Raw genomic sequence first — 16,471 nt, forward strand, 5'->3', positions numbered from 1 at the left:
GCCCCGGGAAGCGGCGCGGGCGGGGGCAGGGGCTGGGGCCAACCGGGAGGCCGGTGCTGAGGATGAGGGCCGCCCGGCCGCCCCGCGCGTGAGGAGGCTGAGGGGCGCGCCACCCCGTCCTGGGGCGGGCGCCCCCGGAGCCCCGCCAGCCCCGCCCCGCCCGGAGGTTGTGGCCCGGGATGCGGAGCCGGGGGCCGCCGGTGGAGCTGCGCGGGGTGAGAGGCGCGGGGAAGGGGGCTGCCTGCTTCCCTCACCCTCGTCCCCCACCGGCGGACCCCGGCAGGAATTCGGCAGCTGCGCGGCCAGGCCTTCTTAGCGCCCTGACGTTTAGGGGGGACAGGTGAACCCGCTGCCCTTCCCCCACCCCACCCTGCCTGGACAGCTGAATCAGGGGGCACGACCCTGCCCTTTTAAAGAGGCTTTTTCTTGCTCCTATGGAGGGCCCCCCAGCCATGGCCCCCAGGAGTCCCCTAGAATCCGCAGGGACTGCCCCCCATCCTGGCCGCCGGGGCCCGCCCTCTGCATCCCGCGGGCAGCCTGTGTGAAGCGGCCTCCCGCAGCCCCCGGCCCCTCCCCCATGGAGGAGGAGGAGTGGGGGGCGGCCAAGGAGTGGGGCACGACCCCCGCGGGGCCCGTCTGGACCGCAGTGTTCGACTACGAGGCGGCGGGCGACGAGGAGCTGACCCTGCGGAGGGGCGACCGCGTCCAGGTGCTTTCCCAGGACTGTGCCGTGTCGGGCGACGAGGGCTGGTGGACCGGGCAGCTACCCAGCGGTCGTGTGGGCGTCTTCCCCAGCAACTACGTGGCTCTCGGCACCCCCGCCGCCCCCGCCGGCCTCCAGCTGCCCCAGGAGATCCCCTTCCACGAGCTGCAGCTAGAGGAGATCATCGGCGTCGGGGGCTTTGGCAAGGTCTATCGGGCCCTGTGGCGAGGCGAGGAGGTGGCGGTCAAGGCCGCCCGGCTGGACCCTGAACGGGACCCGGCAGTGACAGCAGAGCAGGTGCGCCAGGAGGCCCGACTCTTCGGAGCCCTACAGCACCCCAACATCATTGCCCTCAGGGGCGCCTGCCTCAGCCCCCCACACCTCTGCCTGGTGATGGAGTATGCCAGAGGGGGTGCCCTGAGCAGGGTGCTGGCAGGGCGCCGGGTGCCCCCTCACGTGCTGGTCAACTGGGCTGTGCAGGTGGCCCGGGGCATGAACTACCTACACAATGATGCCCCTGTGCCCATCATCCACCGGGACCTCAAGTCCATCAACAGTAAGTGGTGTCCTCCTCCAAAAACTTGCTTCCACTGAACCTTGTGAGGCCAAGCCTTGGTGGCGGGAGGGGGACACCAGAAAATCTTGGCTGGGGCAAGAGGGGGCAGCAATATACCTTCAGGGCTGGGTGAGACAGTCCTTGTCCCATTAAGGGAGGAAAAGGAAGCCCAGAAATGTTGAAGACTACAGTCACAGTAGCTCTATAAACATGTGTCCATGAACACTGTGACAGGCCCTGTGTTCCCTGATGAGAACAGGACAGGTACAGGGCCTGCCCTCATGGCCCTTACAGTCCAGTGCTACCATAGTCCACCAGGCAGAGGCAGAAAGAGCCTGGCCCAGAGTCAGGGTTTCTCAGCCTCAGTGCTATGGACATTTGGCACCGGAGGGTTGCAGAGGGGCTGACCTGGGTGCTTTAAGTTATGGAGTAGCATCCTTGGCCTCTACCCACTGGATGCTATTAGCATTCCCCACCCCCCAGTTAGGAGAACCAAAAATGTTTTCAGACATTACCAAATGTCCTCTGTAGGGCAAAATAGCCCTCAGTTGAGAACCACTTCCTGGTGTCCTCCTGGGCCTCTGTCCCAGCTAGCCAAGACAAACTGGGAAAGAGGAGGAGGAAGAAAAGGGATGTGGCTTATGTAAAAGCTTCCAGGCTGCCTGACCTATCATAAGACTCTCAAAAGTTGATTGGTTGGTTGACAGAGAACTGGGGCCAGATGGAAGGCAAGGTTCCCCAGAACTTACATCTAGATCAACCAGCTTCTCATGATGTCAGTTAATATTAACTGAGTAGCTATTACGTTGAAGCCCAACAGGGACCAAAACAGCCATGGTTTCTTCCCTTATGGCACTCACCATCTAGGGGTTTCATTCATTTCCTGGATATTTTCTGGATATTTCTTGAGCACCTGTTGGGTACCAGACCCTGTCCTGACTGTTAGGACACAGCAGGGAAAGAAAAATCCTACCTTTCTGGCTCTCCCATCCTTCCTCTGCCCCATGTCACTTCCTTTCTTGTCTGCATTGATTTGTTTATTCTGCCGTTTGGTATTTACTGGATCAGATCGTATACTAAGAAAGAGAGGTCCATTGTGAGTGAGGCCAACATGTTCCCTGCCCTCACATAATATGAGAGGGTTTTCTCTTTGCCCTCAACCCTCACGTCTCATCTGTTTCTGATTCATGTCAGTTCTTCATCTTGAAACGTTTGACTCCACCTCACTATTTTTCTGTGAGCCCCTGGAGTAGAGGGATGGGGTCTTCCTCACTTTCCAGGTCTGGCATTCACTCAACAGACAGCTACCATGTGCCCAGGGTGTGACCAGTCCTGCGCCAGGGCCGGGGAATTGAGCAAGACAGACAGACGGCCCCCGTCCTCTTTGACGCTCACGCTCTAATGCTGAAATTCTGGGTAAATGGAGGCAGGACTGCCAACACGCTCCTCTTGAAGCCCGGGATCCTTTCTCAGTCCCTCCCCCCCGCTGCCCTGCTGATTCACAGCCTGCAGGTGGGGTGTAAGGACATGCTCCCATGGCCCCAAATTTCTCTGTAGCCAATGCCGCTTGGACAAGGGGTCAGTAGGGCCCTTAGCCTGGCTTCCTGATTGGGCACTGGGACTGACGCACGCATGAGACAGAGGAAACAGGGCCTCCACAGCACAGCTTCCCCCGTTTAGCCTCCCCTGAGGAACTCCTCATCTGATGTCATTCATTCGTTGGTTCATTCAACTAATAATTCTGAAGCAGAATTAAGTGTAGGCACTGTCCTGGGCTCTGGGGATTACAGAAGTGAACAAGATAAGATTACCCCACACACTCACTTATGGAAGTTATATTCTAGTGGGCAGAAATAGATGGTTGATGTTTAAAGAGATAGATAACAAAATTTCAGAGTATCAAGGGCTCTGAAGGAAATAAAGCAGATTAAGAATGGGGCAGAGGGAGCTCTTTAGATCAGATGGTCCAGGAAGGCAACATTTGAGCAGAGACCTGAACCCGTAGGACCCAGCTTTATGAAGACCTGGGTAGGGCAAATGTCCTAAGGTGCCTGGAAGAGCAGGAGTCAGGCAGAAGGAGATGAGGTTGTAAAAGCAGAAGGGCCAGATCACGTCAATCTTGAGGGGCTATGGTGAAGACTTTGGATATTTTATTCAATATAGTAGAAGCCATTAGAGGGTCTTAAGCAGGGGTAACATAATTATATATACATATGTTATATATGTTACATATATTATGTTATATATATATAACGTATATATAGCATGGGCTTCCCTTGTGGCTCAGCTGGTAAAGAATCCACCTGCAATGTGGGAAACCTGGGTTCGGTCCCTGGGTTGGGAAGATCCCCTGGAGAAAGAAATGGCTACCCATTCCAGTATTCTGACCTGGAGAATTCCATGGGCTGTATAGCATATACGTATGTTATATATATATTTTATATATATATATAAAAAAATATATAAAGCTATACTATATTATATATTAGTATAGTATATAATATATATTTATAGTATATTGTATTAATATAGTATATTATAAATTATAATATATTATATATATTAACTATATATTATACTATAGTGTATATATATATATATATATATATAGTGTGTATAGTATATATATATGTAAGTGAATTGAATTAGGCCCAGCATGGGAGAAATAAAGTGTAAGACCATGGAGTGTTCCCTGTGTCACAGGGTCACACCACAAGCAGGAGTTGGTGACTTGAGAAGGGAAGACTTCTAGAAGGTAGAGTCACATGCCAGAGCCTCAGTTTGCTTGTCAATAAAATGGGTTGCTTGCTAGTTAATTTGTTTAAAGGGTTTAGCCCTGTACCTGCCATTTAATAGGCTCCTGATAAACACTGGCCATGATTGTTACTGTTGTTAGTAATCACTCTAGGCAGCAAGTAAGTTGGAACCATTCAATATGCTTGGGGGATAGATCAGTCAGTCAGATTTTGTTATAATACTGCTGTGTAACAAACCACCCCCCACACACACCCGGCAAACTTGGTGTCTTAAAACTCAGTGTCCTTCGTTACTGCTCATACATTTGCAGGCCTGCTGGAGGTAAACTGATTTAGCTGGGGCTCATCTTCCTTGGACCAGCAGGCTAGCCAGGGCATGTTGTCGTGGTGATGGCAGAAGGGCAAGAGGGCAAGCAGATATGAGAGGCCGGGGCTTGGAACTGGCACTCTGTCTCTTTTGCCTCATTTCATCAGACCAGTTGAGTCATACAGCCAACCCAAAGTAAAGGATGGGGAGATACATGCTGCCTCTGTAGTGGAAAGAACTTCAAAGTCACATGGCAAAGAGTGTGACGAACAAAAGAGTAGAACTGGGGCCACGAAGGCCCCACAGCAGGTGACAAAAGGGGAAGGAAAACCATCCCCTCCTGCTCACGTCTGCAGTTGCCACTTCTGGGGTGGTTGGGAGTCTGAGACATAGACCAAGGAGAACCAAGGCCATGGCTGTCAACCTTTCACTGAGCTCCTGGGAGCCCAGGTTAGACTCGGGAGGCCAGTGAACTCAGGAGAAGCCCCCCAGCCCTTGATGGGAGGCTAAGGCAGCGATTAGACCCGGGGGAAAGGGTTCATGGGCTTCTGACCTGGGAAGGAGCTACTCAGAAGGGGGCGACCCACGGTGACAGGGAGAGAACAAACAGGAGATTCCAGGTGAGGTGGGGGTAGGACACAGGTCTGCAGCCAAGCAGACCCAGGATGACCCCCCTTTCTTTCCACCCTGCAGTCCTCATCCTGGAGGCCATAGAGAACCACAACCTCGCAGACACGGTGCTCAAGATCACGGACTTTGGCCTCGCCCGCGAGTGGCACAAGACCACTAAAATGAGCGCTGCGGGGACGTACGCCTGGATGGCCCCGGAGGTTATCCGTCTCTCCCTCTTCTCCAAAAGCAGTGACGTCTGGAGGTGCTGACGGTGGGGTGGGGGAGGGGGAGGGGAGGCCTCCTGGGAGTGGAGGAGGGAGGAAGGGGGAGAAGGGCAGAGTGGGAGGGACTGGCTGCCACAGCCGCTGGGAGCTGGGATCTGGGTCCAGGGGCCGCCAGCAAGGTCAGACCAGCAGATGAGCACCAAAGCAGGTGCCTGCTCTGCTAGCAGAAGTGGTATAAAGATAGCTGTCAGCACCAAAGACCCTCAAAACGCCATCCATGACATGGCCCCCACTCCTCAGACAGGAAACTGAGACCTTTATAGGTAACCATTCATTCATTCATTCATCCAGCTGCCCTGGGCTCAGGGGATACAGCAGCATATAAAAACAGACCCAGTTCCTGCCCACAGGAATAATACATACATACACAGGCTTCCGTAATGGTTCAGTGGGAAAAGAATCCCTTGCAGTGCAGGAGACACAGAAGACATGGGTTCAATCCCTGGGTCGGGAAGAGCCCCTGGAGGAGGGCATGGCAACCCATTCCAGTATTCTTGCCTGGAGAATCCCATGGACTGAGGAGTCTGGCTGGCTGCAGTCCAAAGGGTCACAAAGAGTCAGACACGACTGAGCAGCTTTCACTTCACTTTCACATACATACATGTGGAGCTGAAAAGGCTGTTTTTAAGAAAATTGTAAAATAATTTTTAATAAATAATAAGTTAACCCACCAGATAAAGGATTAGACAGTATTACGAGCTAAGAAGCTAACTGAAAAACACTCTGCGGTCTGGTGATGACTTTGGGGAAGGTTTTTATGAGAAATGGCACTCGAGCCTGGTTCTGGATGACGAGCAGGAGCCAGTCATGCAGAGTTCAGGGAAAGAAGCTTCCCAGGCAGGGGGAGCAGCTGCCACAAAGGAAATACTGAGGTGAGAACAGGCATGACCTGTTCCAGAAAAGGACACATAGCTGGAGCAGAGCAGGCCGGGAGGAAATTCGTGGGAAATGACGGAGGAAAGAGAGAGCCGAGGGCTCCGCAGAGAAGGGAGCGGACTCTAGGTTTATTCCAAATGCATTGGAAAACCATTGGAGGCATTTGTGAATGACATGATCTGATGGAGCATCACAAAGGCTCCCTCGGCTGATGGACTTCAGGGGACAGGAGAGGGGGCAGGAGGCCAGTGAGGTGGCTGTTTGTCACCTGCAGGACCTGGTGACAGCAGAAACTCAGCCTTCTCTTGGGAGGAAGCCAAACTCAGGTCAGTCCCCAGCTGAGGCTCCAGATGGAGCAAGCAGCAAAGTCATGGTCCTGGGGCAGACAGATCAGACAGCAAGTCTCAACTAGAGCAGCGCAGCCCTTGGGGGGAAGTTTAGTCTTGCTTCACATAAGGCATTCATTTATGATCCCAAACATTTATAGAAGCCATATTTCAGTGACAAAGAGCAGAAAACCCAAAATAAAAATAATATGGATGCTTTTGCTCTCATGTAAAAGCCCAGGACTGATATACTATTAGGAATTCAGAGTCCTATTTTAGGGTTTTTAATAGGGGTGTCATTCACATTGGGCAATCAAAACATCCCCACAGGTTTCCAGAGATGTAGAAGAGGTAGAGGGGTTGGGGTCCGGCCACCTGCACTTACAATCCACTGTTATCTTCCTCCACCTTGTATGGCCTCCATTCCCAAGGCTACTTCATGGTCCAGGATGGCTGCTTGGGCTCCAGTTTTTATTGTCTGTATTCCAACCAGTAGGAAGGAGAAAAGAGGAAAGGGGACCTCATCCCTTTAAGGAGACTTTTTGGAAATTAGTTGCACACTGCTGCTACTGCTAAGTCACTTCAGTCATGTCTGACTCTGTGCGACCCCATAGACGGCAGCCCACCAGGCTCCCCCATCCCTGGGATTCTCCAGGCAATAACACTGGAGTGGGTTGCCATTTCTTTCTCCAATGCATGAAAGTGAAAAGTCAAAGTGAAGTCGCTCAGGCGTGTCTGACTCTTCGAGACCCCATGGACTGCAGTCTACCAGGCTCCTCCGGCCATGAGATTTTCCAGGCAAGAGTACTGGAGTGGGGTGCCATTGCCTTCTCCGAGTTGCACACTACACACTTCCATATCCCACTGGCCAGAACCCTTGCCATATGGGCATACTTTGATGCAAAGGAGGATGGAAAATTATTTCAGGCAGCATTCCTCCAGCTCAAATTTCCCAGAGTTGTCACTGAGAAAGGAGAGGCTGTGAGCTGCATGAGGGCAGGGGCTGTGTCTATCTTATTCCAGTACCCGGAACAGTGCCTAGCACATAGCAGACGTTTAATAAGTGTATGATGATGAACGCATGCCTGGATATGGGGGAGCATGGAGATCCACTCCGTGTTAGGCATTACATAAAACACCGATGAGGAGCCAGAAGGAGCACGGTTTACTGGAGAAGAGGAACTTGCAGGTGACAGTAATAGTGACGCGTGCTCTGGAACGTGTAGCCGCCAAGGCAGCTGCTATGGGCTTCAGGTGGGCCCGAGTGCAGTGTGGCTCCACCACTTACAAGCTGTGTGACCTTAGGCAAACAACTTAACCTCTCTGAGCCTGCACCCACTCACTGGATAAAATAGGGGTCATACCGAGTGCCTTCTGCCTTACAGGACTCTAATGGTGGCCTGGAGTGAGTGTTCTGTAAATGTTAAATAGTGTTAACTTGTATTTAGAGGTAAGTGCAGAGGCTTCAATGGAAATGTAGTGAAGGGGCCTCCGACCCAGATGTGGAGGCTGTGGAATCAAGGAAGCCTTCCTGGTTAGAGAGGGCACCTGAGTTGTGACTTAAAGGACAGTTAGGCAAAGGGGAAGGGTGTTCTCAGCCAAGGGAACAACGTGTGCAAAGGCCAGAGATTAGGAAAAACAGGATTTGTTCAACTATTTAGCATGGCTGCGAGATGCAGCCGGGGTTGGTACAGGGGCCGAGTATTTAGAGGGGGAAGCTGCAGGGTCAGCAAGATCAGGGTGGATTTGCCCAGTGGGCACAAGGAACCCACCGAAGGTTTTCAGGCAGGGGAGAGGAAAGAGGGACAGAGCAAAGAAGACACCAGAGGACCAACCCCACCACATCTGTTTGAGATCAGGCTGTGGAGGTCAAAGTCAGTTGTGGCCTCACTGGCTGGGGCTGGATGCTGGGGGGAGGGAGGCTCACCACGGGACTGGAGGCAGGGCTGGGGTGTGGGTGAGGATGAGGGTGGGCTCTGGCATCACCCCTCCCTCTCCCCCACCTGCAGCTTCGGGGTACTGCTCTGGGAGCTGCTGACGGGTGAGGTCCCCTACCGTGAAATCGACGCCTTGGCCGTGGCATATGGCGTGGCTATGAACAAGCTGACTCTGCCCATTCCCTCCACATGCCCCGAGCCCTTTGCCCGCCTACTGGAGGGTGAGCCAGGGCCCCGTGGAGAGGGTAGGCTCAGCTTGGGGTGGCAAGGAGCCCTCAGGCCCAGACACCCATCCACCCCTTCACACCCATCCATTCCATTGGGCCCAGGAGTGAGGGAGAAGGGGCTGGAACCATGGGACCATGATCAGTCTCCAGACCTCCATGGCCTCCAGACCTTTGTTCTGGCCAGGCAAGCCCACAGTGCTTGAGGGCAGTCTATTAGGATTCACTGGCCCTGGGATTCCTCCCTGACCCTTGATCCTACCACCAGTCAGGGAACAGGTCCCTGAGTTTCTCTCCCCAGAGTTTCACCAAGTGAAACGCTGCCAAGAACGTGGCTTTGAATTCCTTCCCCCGGGCTCCATGGGAGCTATTTGTCCACAGTCCCTTAAAGTCCTGCCTCCACTGAGCAGGCTGATGCCCCAGAGCATGGCCACTGACATCTCCACTCCCACTGCTGTCCTCCCCGCCCCAACCCCAGAATGCTGGGACCCAGACCCCCACGGGCGGCCAGATTTTGGCAGCATCTTGAAGCAACTTGAAGTCATCGAACAGTCAGCCCTGTTCCAGATGCCGTTGGAGTCTTTTCACTCGCTGCAGGAAGACTGGAAGCTGGAGATTCAGCACATGTTCGATGACCTGCGGACCAAGGAGAAGGTGAAGGCAGGGTTGAGGTGGGAGGGATGGAGCAAGATCCCCAAGTTCTGATACCATGGATGGGGCAGAGTCCCTTCCCCTGAGCCCCGGGGTCTTTAGGTCCCATGCAGGGTAAGGGAGCCTTTTTCACATGTTAAGGAAAGACAGCCTCCTGTTGGCAGATTGATAAGAAAAAGACACCCTACCCTGAAGTACTTACAGGTGACACTGCATGAGGTCTAGAAATTGGCTTTAAAACCCCACAGCAAAAGTGAGAGGGAGAGAGGAGCAGGAAGGTGATGCGTGAAAAAAGATTTGTAAAGTAACTGTCAAAGTTGGATGGATGGTCCAGATCCTACCCTGGCCCCCAACCTGGTCAGTGAAGAGTAAGTTGGATTGTGCCCCCAATTTGCCCCACAGCAGGATGGCCTGTGCAGGACACCAACCAAGCCCAGCAGCCCCGGGACCATCCCCGGGGGCAGGGTAGCTCCAGCCCTCCGCCCAAGCCGCCCATCTCCTCCCCAGGAGCTCCGGAGCCGCGAAGAGGAGCTGTTGCGGGCGGCTCAGGAGCAGCGCTTCCAGGAGGAGCAGCTGCGGCGGCGCGAGCAGGAGCTGGCCGAGCGCGAGATGGACATCGTGGAGCGGGAGCTGCACCTGCTCATGTGCCAGCTGAGCCAGGAGAAGCCCCGGGTCCGCAAACGCAAGGGCAACTTCAAGCGCAGCCGCCTGCTCAAGCTGCGGGAAGGCGGCAGCCACATCAGCCTGCCCTCCGGTACCCGGCCACGCCCCTTCAGCAGCCCCGAGAGGCCGCTGGGAGCAGCGCTAACCCAGGGGTCATCTCTTCCTTTTATTTCTTTACTTTTCAAGCCTTTTTATTATTATTATTACTAAATATATCACAACTACAGAAAATGACCCCCAAACAACTATATAGCTTAATGCATTAATAGAATCTCCCAGGAGAGCAGAGAGACCCTACAGCCACCCCAGATGCCTGCACATGCCCCCTCCAAACAATCCCCCTGCCATTCCCTAAGAGTAAACGCCTGCCTTGACGTTCAGGGCCGTCAATTCCTTACTTTTCCTCATAGTTTTGTCTCCCAGCTATTTGTTTAATATCTTTTAAAATCTTCTTTATCCTCCTTGCCTCATTTATCCCAGAGCATTTCCCATAGTCTGGATTTTGCTGCTTGCAGCTCCCTGGTATCTCTTAACATGTCCCTCTGTCCCCTGAATTTCCTATTAATTGGTATTAGGTTAAACCATGTGAAATTGCTGGTGTTCAGCCATTTTTGACCTACAGAAACAGAAGTTTCACATGGCTCAACCTAAGAGTTGGATCTCAAGACTTAATCAGTTTTAATTTCAGGTTTGATTTTTTTGGGGGGGAGATTGCTTCCTAGGTAACGTCAGAAGGCACTTCATGCTGATATTCTCTCTCTTACAAGAGTTACAAGCCCTATAGCAGTGCCTAGAATAACACCAGCCAACAGAAATAAGGCAGGCTGCATGTGTCATTTTACATTTTTTAGTAGCCATATGGAAAAAAGGCGGGGCGAAACAGGTGAAATTAACTTTAATAGTGTATTTTGTTTAGCCCAATATTCACATGTAGTCATTACAAGAAAATTTTAAAATAAGATATTTTACCTTTTTTTCCCCACACTAAATCTTTGAAATCCAGCGTGCATCTTACAGGCTTCCCAGGTGGCACCGAAAGTGAAAGTTGCTCAGTCGTGTCCAACTCTTTGCGACCCCATGGACTATACAGTCCATAGAATTCTCCAGGCCAGAATACTGCAGTGGGTAGCCTTTCTCTTCTCCAGGGGATCTTCCCAACCCAGGGATCAAACCCAGGTCTCCCACATTGCAGGCGGATTCTTCACCAGCTCAGCCACCAGGGAAGCCAGGTGGCACTAGTTATGAAGAACTCACTTGCCTGCCAGTGCAGCAGATGTAAGAGTTTCAGGTTCGATCCCTGGGTTGGGAAGATCCCCTGGAGGAGGGCATGGCAACCCACTCCAGTATTCTTGCCTGGAGAATCCCTATGAACAGAGGAGCCTGGCAGGCTACAGTCCATGGGGTCTCAGAGTCAGACACGACTGAAGCGACTTCACTCAGGCATTCTTATGCCTGAGTTCATTTTATATTCTTGTGCATCTCAATCTGGGCTCTAAATTTTCCTCAGAATTTCTTGACCTATATTTAGGTTTCATAAAATGTACAGTTGAAAGAGCAGATTCACATACCAAAGTTGTTCCAAACATACTTAAATGTTTCCAATGACTGAACTGAGTATCTGTTTTTAAAAGGAAATTTAAATTACTTACAACTAAATAACTAAAGGTAACACTCTCCAGTTCCTCGGTTGCACAAGCCACATTTCAAGCGCTTTTCCATGTGTGGCTAATGGCTGCCATATTGGACACTCAAGCCTAGATCCTCGGGGGCAGCGGCTCTCAAACCTGAGTGAGCAGCAGAGGTAGCTTGGGTACTGTTACACAGCAGTTGGATTGCTGCACCTCACCCCCACAGTTCCTGATTCAGGGAGGGCAGCGAGAATCTGCATTTCCAAGAGGTTTCCACTTGACGCCGATGCTGCTGGTCTGGGAACACACTTTGAGAACCACCCCATTAAGGAATGTGAAATGGTGGCATTCCTTCTATCTTCCTTCAAAGGAAACTTCTCTTTGGCTACTCATGGAACCCTGTGCTTAGGAAAGTCTCTTTCTTTTTGCAGGCTTTGAACATAAGATCACAGTCCAGGCCTCTCCAACCCTGGACAAGCGGAAAGGCTCAGATGGGGCCAGCCCACCCGCAAGCCCCAGCATCATTCCCCGGCTGAGGGCCATTCGCCGTGAGTATCTCCCAAGGCCTTGACCAGTCAGTGAACAGATTTCCCTGAGCACATACCTGGCACCAAGCCAGAGCAACATCAGGGTGGCAGGCAGGTAGGACCCCCCTCCCTCGTTCTCACTGGGGGAAACAGACAACAAGTAAACAGACCGGTGAACAGGATAATTTCCTGTAGTGATACGCACCCTCAAGGAAGTCAGGGGAGGGACTAAAACAGAAGAGCTGCTATTTTTAAATCACAAAGAAAGCCCGTCAGAGAAGCTGAGGTTTAAGTAGGGACCTGCATGGTCAGGAGGAGTAACATATGCAGAGATCTGAAGGAACAGTGTCCCTGGCAGAGGGAACAGCAAAGGCAGAAGCCCAGAGGCAGGAACAAGTATGCTGATTATGAGCTGGGAAGGCCAACTTGGATGAGGTAGCAAGAATGGGAGGGAGAGCAGTGAGTTTATGGTCAAGGGTTCAGCAGGAGAGGATTGCCCTGGGCCTTAAGAGCGGGGATAAGGAATCTGGATTTTATCTAAAATCTGAGGGGGAGCCTCTGGAGGGCTGTGAGCAAGGCAGTGATGGAGGAAACTTGACCTTTTCCCTCTGACTGCCGAGAGGAGTAGGGATTGTAGGCGGGCAGGAGTCAAGATGGGAGACAGGTGAGACGAGGGTGCTGGGCCAGGGCAGGGACCTTGAATGGGGCAGGTGGCCTGTCAGCTGCATGGCAGAGGTACAGGGTTCACTGAGGAGGTGAAGGATTCCCGGTCAGCTTCCCCACTCCATTCTGCTCCATCATTCACCCCTGGCCTCGCCCCACACACCACCCCTGACACACACTGCTGTTTGGGCACCTGCTTTGTACCCAGAGGTCATTCTCTTGGGCAGACACAGAGACAAATAATGACCGAACCATGGTGGTCAGGATGTTCAACGTGTGATGGGAACAGAGGAGAGAGAGCAGTCGACTCTGCAGGGGACAGGCTGTTCCGGAACACTCCACAGGGACTTGGCATCTGCTCCTCCCTCTGCCTTGTGTCCCCCTGACTCCCTCCCTCACCTCCTTCAAGTCTCTGCTCAGATCTCTCCTTCTCACACGCCAGACCATCCCTAACTCCCCAAGCCCCCTACCAGCTTTCCATGCCCCACACTGCTGACCACCTTCTAGCCCCCGACTCAGGTGGCAACCTAGGGTGACTCCTGTTGATCATCTGTCCTCGGCCCCTAAAATGTAAACTCTTCCAGGGCCAGGGCAGGGTGTCTGGTCTGCTCATACCACTGCTGTCTTCTCAGCATCTCCCACAGGGCTTGGCACGTAGACGGTGCTAGTGAACATTTGGGAATTAAGGGATGGTTGAAGAGTTAACCGGTGAGGGGTGACAGGTGATGACACCGAGGAAGCCAGGACATCATCCCGACAGCTGGGGGGAGCTATGTGAGGATGGCTAGCAGGGAAGGATCATGATTGGAGTCAGAATCCCAGCTCCCTTGGGCTTCCAGGTGGAGGGTGAGACCAAGGTGGGAAGAGTAAGGCTGGAGATCAACTGGGACAGGTTGAGACCCAGTGACCAAGTGGCTTCTCTGGGCCAGTGACCCCCGTGGATGGTGGTGGCTGTAGCAGCAGCTGCAGCAGCAGTGGTGGCGGTGGGACGTGGGGCCGCAGCAGCGCCCCCCCGAAGAAGGAAGAGCTGGTCGGGGGCAAGAAGAAGGGCCGGACCTGGGGGCCCAGCTCCACGCTGCAGAAGGAACGGGCTGGTGGAGAGGAGAGGTACTGGCTGCATGGAGCAACCCCCCGCCCCCCGCCCTGTGCCTCTCTCCTAGGCCCTTGGCAGCCAGGAGGCCTATGACTGTCCCCCCCCTAATCTTTGGTGCCCCCTGCAGGCTGAAAGCCCTGGGAGAAGGAAGCAAACAGTGGTCATCAAGTGCCCCCAACCTGGGCAAATCCCCCAAACACACACCCATCGCCCCAGGCTTTGCCAGCCTCAATGAAATGGGTAAGAGGGTGAGGGTGCCTTTAAAAGGGAGGGAGAGGGACATTCCCTGGCAAAGGGGAACATAACCCAAGACCAAGGGGTGACCATTCCCCAGGGTTGCACGGAGGGAGCCGGATTTCACTGGCCAGAGGGTAGGACGAATTCCTGGAATGGGAGATAGCTGGTCCCTGGGTGGTGGGGGTCATTCCCAAGGGGAGGGGGGTTGGGGGGAGAAATGCTCAAGAACCAGGCTTAGTGGGACTTGCTGATCTTGGTGGGGTCACTGGGGGCAACCCCTTGCCCCCAAGTCCCGGGGTGGGGGGATGGGCCGAAGGGCCCCGGGCCCAGAGTTAAGTGAGTCAGAGGCCAGTGACGGCCCTCTCCGGTTGCAGAGGAGTTTGCAGAGGCAGACGAAGGCAACAGCGTGCCCCCGTCCCCCTACACCACCCCGTCCTACCTCACGGTGCCGCTGCCCGCCCAGCCCTCCCCGGGGGCGCGGGCGCCATGGGAGCCGAGTCCGCCCGCGCCGCCCGCGCGGCTCGGGCACGGCTCCCGGCGGCGCTGCGAGCTCGCGCTGCTGGGCTGTGCCACGCTGCTGGGCGCCGTGGGCCTGGGCGCCGACGTGGCCGAGGCGCGCGCGGCGGAAGGCGAGGAGCAGCGGCGCTGGCTCGACGGCCTTTTCTTCCCCCGCGGCGGCCGCTTCCCGCGGGGCCTGAGCCCGACCGGGCGCTCTCCCGGCCGCCGCGACGACGCGGCCCCCGGCCCGGGCCTGGCGCCCTCCGCCACCCTTGTGTCACTGTCGTCGGTGTCCGACTGCAACTCCACGCGTTCGCTGCTGCGCTCCGACAGCGACGAGGCTGCGCCGGCCGCGCCCTCCCCGCCACCCTCCCCACCCCCGCCCCAGCCCAGCACCAACCCCCTGGTGGACCTGGAGCTGGAGAGCTTCAAGAAGGACCCCCGGCAGTCGCTCACGCCCACCCACGTCACGGCTGCGCGCGCTGTGAGCCGCGGGCACCGGCGGACGCCGTCGGATGGGGCGCTGGGCCAGCGGGGGGCGCTGGAGCCCACGGGCCCCGGCCCTGGTGAGTAAGGCTCCACGCGCTCAGAAAAGGGCCCATCTCCCTTGCCCCCGCCAAAGCTCTATGTCCCAGCCCAGCAGGGACCCGCTGGACGCGGAGTCCTCTTGCTTAGCGTGAGGAGAGTCAGTGTCCCCATGGTCCCCACTGCTTCAAGAGGCTTTGTGGATCCCTGGGTAACTGAGACGCAGGAGGAAGCAGGGGTGGCAACTCTAATGCCTACAGGGGCCAGGCAGGTGACATTAATGGGAACGATTACTAGCGCTAACACCTGTTAGGTACCCGCGCTCTATAGTTTTATCAACAGGACAAAGATGATTAGAACAGAAAGGAACTAAGGCACTGCGCTGCTTGTTCTTCCATTACTGTGTTTAATCCTGGCCTGTGTGGCGAGGCGCTGAAATCCCCATTCACAGACAGCAACATGCCTAAGGTGTCTCTGGGTCTTGGTGAGCCTGCCCAGGGTTGGAGAGGCAGGAGGGAGTACTAGCAAGGAGACGGGCTCTGAGAGAGAAAGGGCTGCCCAGAGTCGCCCCCAGACGAGTGAGCAGTTCGGAGTGGGGGCGGGTGGGGGTGGCAAGGTAAAGGTCCAAACCCGGTTGGACAGCGGGCCCAACAAAATCAGATTTTTTTGTCAAGAGAAGCCCAATTCCAATCTTCATGTAAATGCTCCTGCCTTTTAAACACCACCCTCTGGCCCACCCCACTCACCTCCTCCGATCCTCTCTTACCAGGCCCTCGAGATCCCCTGGACTTCCCCCGCCTGCCCGACCCCCAGGCCCTGTTCCCCACCCGCCGTCGGCCCCCTGAGTTTCCGGGTCGCCCCACCACCCTGACCTTCGCCCCAAGGCCCCGGCCAGCCGCCAGCCGTCCCCGCCTGGACCCCTGGAAACTGGTCTCCTTCGGCCAGACCCTCAGCATCTCGCCTCCCAGCAGGCCGGACACTCCGGAGAGCCCGAGGCTCCCCAGCATGCAGCCCACGCTGCTCGACATGGACATGGAGGGGCAAAGCCAGGACAGCACAGTGCCCCTGTGCGGGGCCCACGGCTCCCGCTGAGGCCTACCCGCAGCCGCCCACCTGGGCGGCCCTGAATGTAGCGCCCCAGGCCCCGCCCCAGCCCACCGTGCCCCGCGGCAGGGGAGGCCCTGGGCAGGATACTCACTATTTATTGGGGAAGGGGGGAGGGAGGGCACTTAATTTATTCCTTTGTACCCCAGGGGTGGGGCCCTGTGCCTGCCCTGCTGTAGGGGGGAGGGTGGGCAGGGGTACTCAGGGACAGGGCGTCATAGGGGATTCGGCACAAAATGCAGCATTAAAGGTAACCCCTGCCCCCTACCGCGTTTGGCTGTGTGTCTTTCCCTGGCCCAGG

At 55.0% G+C, this 16,471-nt stretch overlaps 1 protein-coding gene across 1 annotated transcript; it reads left to right on the forward strand.

Moving 5' to 3' along the window:
* Nucleotides 3-16,437, forward strand: MAP3K10 (mitogen-activated protein kinase kinase kinase 10). Its single transcript, XM_018062406.1, has 10 exons — nt 3-1,259; nt 5,016-5,196; nt 8,430-8,578; nt 9,060-9,235; nt 9,740-9,986; nt 11,955-12,071; nt 13,643-13,820; nt 13,934-14,046; nt 14,418-15,107; nt 15,836-16,437. Exons 1-10 carry the CDS (start codon nt 578-580, stop codon nt 16,156-16,158), a joined length of 2,856 nt encoding a protein of 951 aa, XP_017917895.1. The 5' UTR covers nt 3-577; the 3' UTR covers nt 16,159-16,437.

The sequence above is a fragment of the Capra hircus genome, chromosome 18 (genome assembly GCF_001704415.2).
Source record: "Capra hircus breed San Clemente chromosome 18, ASM170441v1, whole genome shotgun sequence".
Classification (NCBI taxonomy): Eukaryota; Metazoa; Chordata; class Mammalia; order Artiodactyla; family Bovidae; genus Capra; species Capra hircus.

Excerpts from the sequence above, each read along its gene's own strand:
- MAP3K10 (XM_018062406.1), top strand. The coding sequence starts at position 578 with ATGGAGGAGGAGGAGTGGGGGGCGGCCAAGGAGTGGGGCACGACCCCC. Across the intron at positions 9,236-9,739 it reads ACCTGCGGACCAAGGAGAAG|GAGCTCCGGAGCCGCGAAGA; the intron begins GTGAAGGCAGGG and ends TCTCCTCCCCAG. Across the intron at positions 13,821-13,933 it reads CGGGCTGGTGGAGAGGAGAG|GCTGAAAGCCCTGGGAGAAG; the intron begins GTACTGGCTGCA and ends TGCCCCCTGCAG.